At 37.3% G+C, this 3,105-nt stretch overlaps 1 protein-coding gene across 1 annotated transcript; it reads left to right on the top strand.

Annotated features, from left to right (window-relative positions):
* Positions 1 to 477: 477 nt before the first annotated feature.
* LOC131793500 (melanocortin receptor 4-like) lies at positions 478 to 1,486 on the top strand. Its single transcript, XM_059110916.2, has one exon. It carries the CDS (start codon positions 499 to 501, stop codon positions 1,444 to 1,446), a length of 948 nt encoding a protein of 315 aa, XP_058966899.1. The 5' UTR covers positions 478 to 498; the 3' UTR covers positions 1,447 to 1,486.
* Positions 1,487 to 3,105: the final 1,619 nt, after the last annotated feature.

Raw genomic sequence — 3,105 nt, 5'->3', positions numbered from 1 at the left:
CAAAACAGGTGCAGCACGTAAAGAACAAAAATTCAAACACTGTTATAATAACTTTGCATCTGTATTCTACATTAATTTTGAAATTGGACTTTTTCTCCCAGTTTGCCCAAGCTGATAACAATTCAGTGGCGTCCCAAGGTCACGACCAACTGATGATCGACTTTTGATAACCTATTACTGAAGGATTATTTGAGTGAAGAAGTTTTTTTTTACGTTGTATTGTGAAATTAACCTATCACAAATACAGTCTTACTTTCCCCTCATTATTAATTCAAATTCGCGCAGAAAAACCGGCCTTTTTTCCTCTTTCGTGAGACACACCTCACAGCTTTCGGGCATTTTTCATAGTCAGACGCTACAGATTAATTTTTCTCTCTGCAATTGCTACTAAAAAAAAAAAAAAGGTTTACCTGATCTTGACTTTGAGGCTGCTGTTAAGAAAAAATATTCCTCGTTGTATCTAAGGATAACCTGCAAAAGAGTGGAAACGACAACAGGATGATGGCGACAAAAAATATAACGGGAAGTGGAACACAGACGACAACATTTGAAGGATTGGAGTGCTCCCCGGTTTGGGTAGGTGAGTTAAAACAACAGTCCGTTTCATTCTCAGCAGTCAACGTTCTCCTCTCCATCACAGCAACTCTTGGGAATTCTCTAATTCTTGTTGCCCTTCACAAGGAATCTTCCCTCCATCCGCCATCCAAACTCTTGTATCGTTGTCTGGCAACAACTGATCTGTTGGTTGGACTTGCTACCCAGCCTCTTTATGCTATCTATTGGATGTCCGTGGTTCATGAACACTGGAGTCTTTGTCGATACTCTTTTGACGCAGTTGGCGCAACAGGCTATGCATTATGTTCAGTTTCATTGTGGACCCTGACGGCCATAAGCGTGGACCGACTTCTAGCCCTGTTGTTGGGACTAAGATACAAAGAGATTGTAACTTTGAGGCACACGTATATCATTTTAGCAATCGTTTGGGTTGTATCTGTAGTCGCTGGTTTATTCTTTTGTCTCAGTTACCGTATAACCTCTTGGTACAGCCTTATAAGTGTATCATCTTGCCTGGCAATCTCAATCGCCTCATACACCAAGATTTTTCGCGCTCTCGGTCGTCATCAGGCTCAAGTACAAGATTATGCTCAACAGCAGCCGAGCCAACCAAATGCACTGAACATGACACGATACAGAAAGGCATTGTACAGTGCACTGTGGGTGCAGTTAGCTTTAGTTGTATGTTATGTACCATATTTTACAATGGAAAGTGTGATCTCTCGTAGTCAAGAGCGATTTCCGAATTTCATCGTAATCAGGGGAATGGTAATTGTCTTGGTGCTATTTAACTCTACTTTAAGCCCGTTCCTTTACTGCTGGAAGATAAGTGAAGTGAGACGAGCAGTAAAGCAGACAATCAGACAAGCAATCTGCTATGCAGAGGGGTAGACCTATTTTAACGTTGGCATGTACTGTTTCCTCTGTAGCTTACTTGAAAAATTATAATTATTAGAAGAGAGGAAAAGATATGCCATTTCATGATAAAAAAGGGTGAGGAAAAATATGACGAGCTACCTTTAAATAGTACATTGTATTCGAATATTAATTATCACATGAATAACTAACAGGTGAAAAATTGTAGTTCAGTAGCCATAACAAAACATCAATATGTCTCCAATTTTCGCATTTGTAACGAAGAAGTGAAGGCTATTTTTTCATTGAGTCAGAATGCGCTTAAGATTTTGCTTTGCGATCAAAACTTGATGAGATATGTCACCTTAGCTCATAGATATTGTTGAGTGATAACGAGCTTTTAACGGAGCCAGCCGCTCAATTTTATAATCTGTTCAAATAAAGAGAGGGAAATGCTTAGAAAGAAGTTGATAATCTCTATTTCATATGGTTATCGTTTGAGACTAAACGTTTACCTGAGATCAATTTCGCAAATTATAACAGAAGAAGATTATAATAAGAAATTATTAAAAAATAAGTCTAACATAGTGGATAAGTACCTGTTTTTCATTATTTTATCAATATCAACTAAGACTTTTTATCGAGTTGCCTCATGAGCCCACAACATTTTGACCACTGTGACGAAGAACATCGTTGTCGATAAAAACACAGACCACAATAACTGTGGCCACGGTCGATTTGTTAAATGGAAAGTTTTCGCTAACAGCGCTGTTTATTACCAGAACCCACCTTATATATTAAACAACTGAAGAGGATTTTCAGAAAAAGAATTGTCCCAAGAGAAGGAGAATTTGAACAGTTAATGGTGTTTGAAGTAAACTGTTCACTGTTAGATCTATTTTCAAACTTTTTAGGGCATAAAGGCAGAGTTCAAGGCAGTTTTATCGGTAGCGAGGCTGTCATTATCTTAAAGTTCCTGTCAAGCGCGACACGTAGAGAACATTAATTTTACATAGTTTTATGCAATCTAGTTTTCTATTTCCCAATACCAATAACATTTACAAAAAATCTTTTACCTCCAACTAAGATAATTCACGACGTCCTAACTTTGCATAAATTGTATCAAAAGTCGATAAACCATCTCATTAATGAAAGTCTATTTAAGTAAACAGGGTTTTTTTCTTGTCGTATTGGGAAATAGTTCTATCACAAATATATATTTGCTTGCCGGGTGTTGCTGATTTAAATTCGCAGAAGAAACCTGGCCGCTTTTTTTTCCTTTTCTTGTAACACACTAGACAGCTTGTCTGTGCATTTTGCATAGTCAAACACTACTGATGAAGTCTCTATATAACTGTTATTCATGTACAAATTAAATTGATGTTTGACTGATCTTGACTTGGAGGGTGCTGTTACGACGAAATATTCCTCGTTGTTACTATAGATAATCTGCATAAGAATGGAAATAACAAGAGGTTGTTGCCTTTTGCCTTTTAGACACTGTCTGGTGTCGCTAGTTTATGCTACATTTTAGACTTTACCAATAAGATATGTGGCTCGGCCGTATAATTACAGAGCAACTGTATAACAGTAATTATAATTATAACAACACCCGCTTTTGATTCCTTAAAAAGAACCAATTATTTTTCACCTCAGGAAAGCCTCGCTGCTATGATACAAATTCAAACTGATTTA

The sequence above is a fragment of the Pocillopora verrucosa genome, chromosome 12, assembly GCF_036669915.1.
Source record: "Pocillopora verrucosa isolate sample1 chromosome 12, ASM3666991v2, whole genome shotgun sequence".
In the NCBI taxonomy this organism is placed as follows: domain Eukaryota; kingdom Metazoa; phylum Cnidaria; class Anthozoa; order Scleractinia; family Pocilloporidae; genus Pocillopora; species Pocillopora verrucosa.
The sequence above is the reverse complement of the archived record's forward strand: the minus strand, read 5'-3'. Positions and strand labels throughout refer to the sequence as shown.

Coding starts and splice junctions, on each gene's coding strand:
- LOC131793500 (XM_059110916.2), top strand. CDS start 499: ATGATGGCGACAAAAAATATAACGGGAAGTGGAACACAGACGACAACA.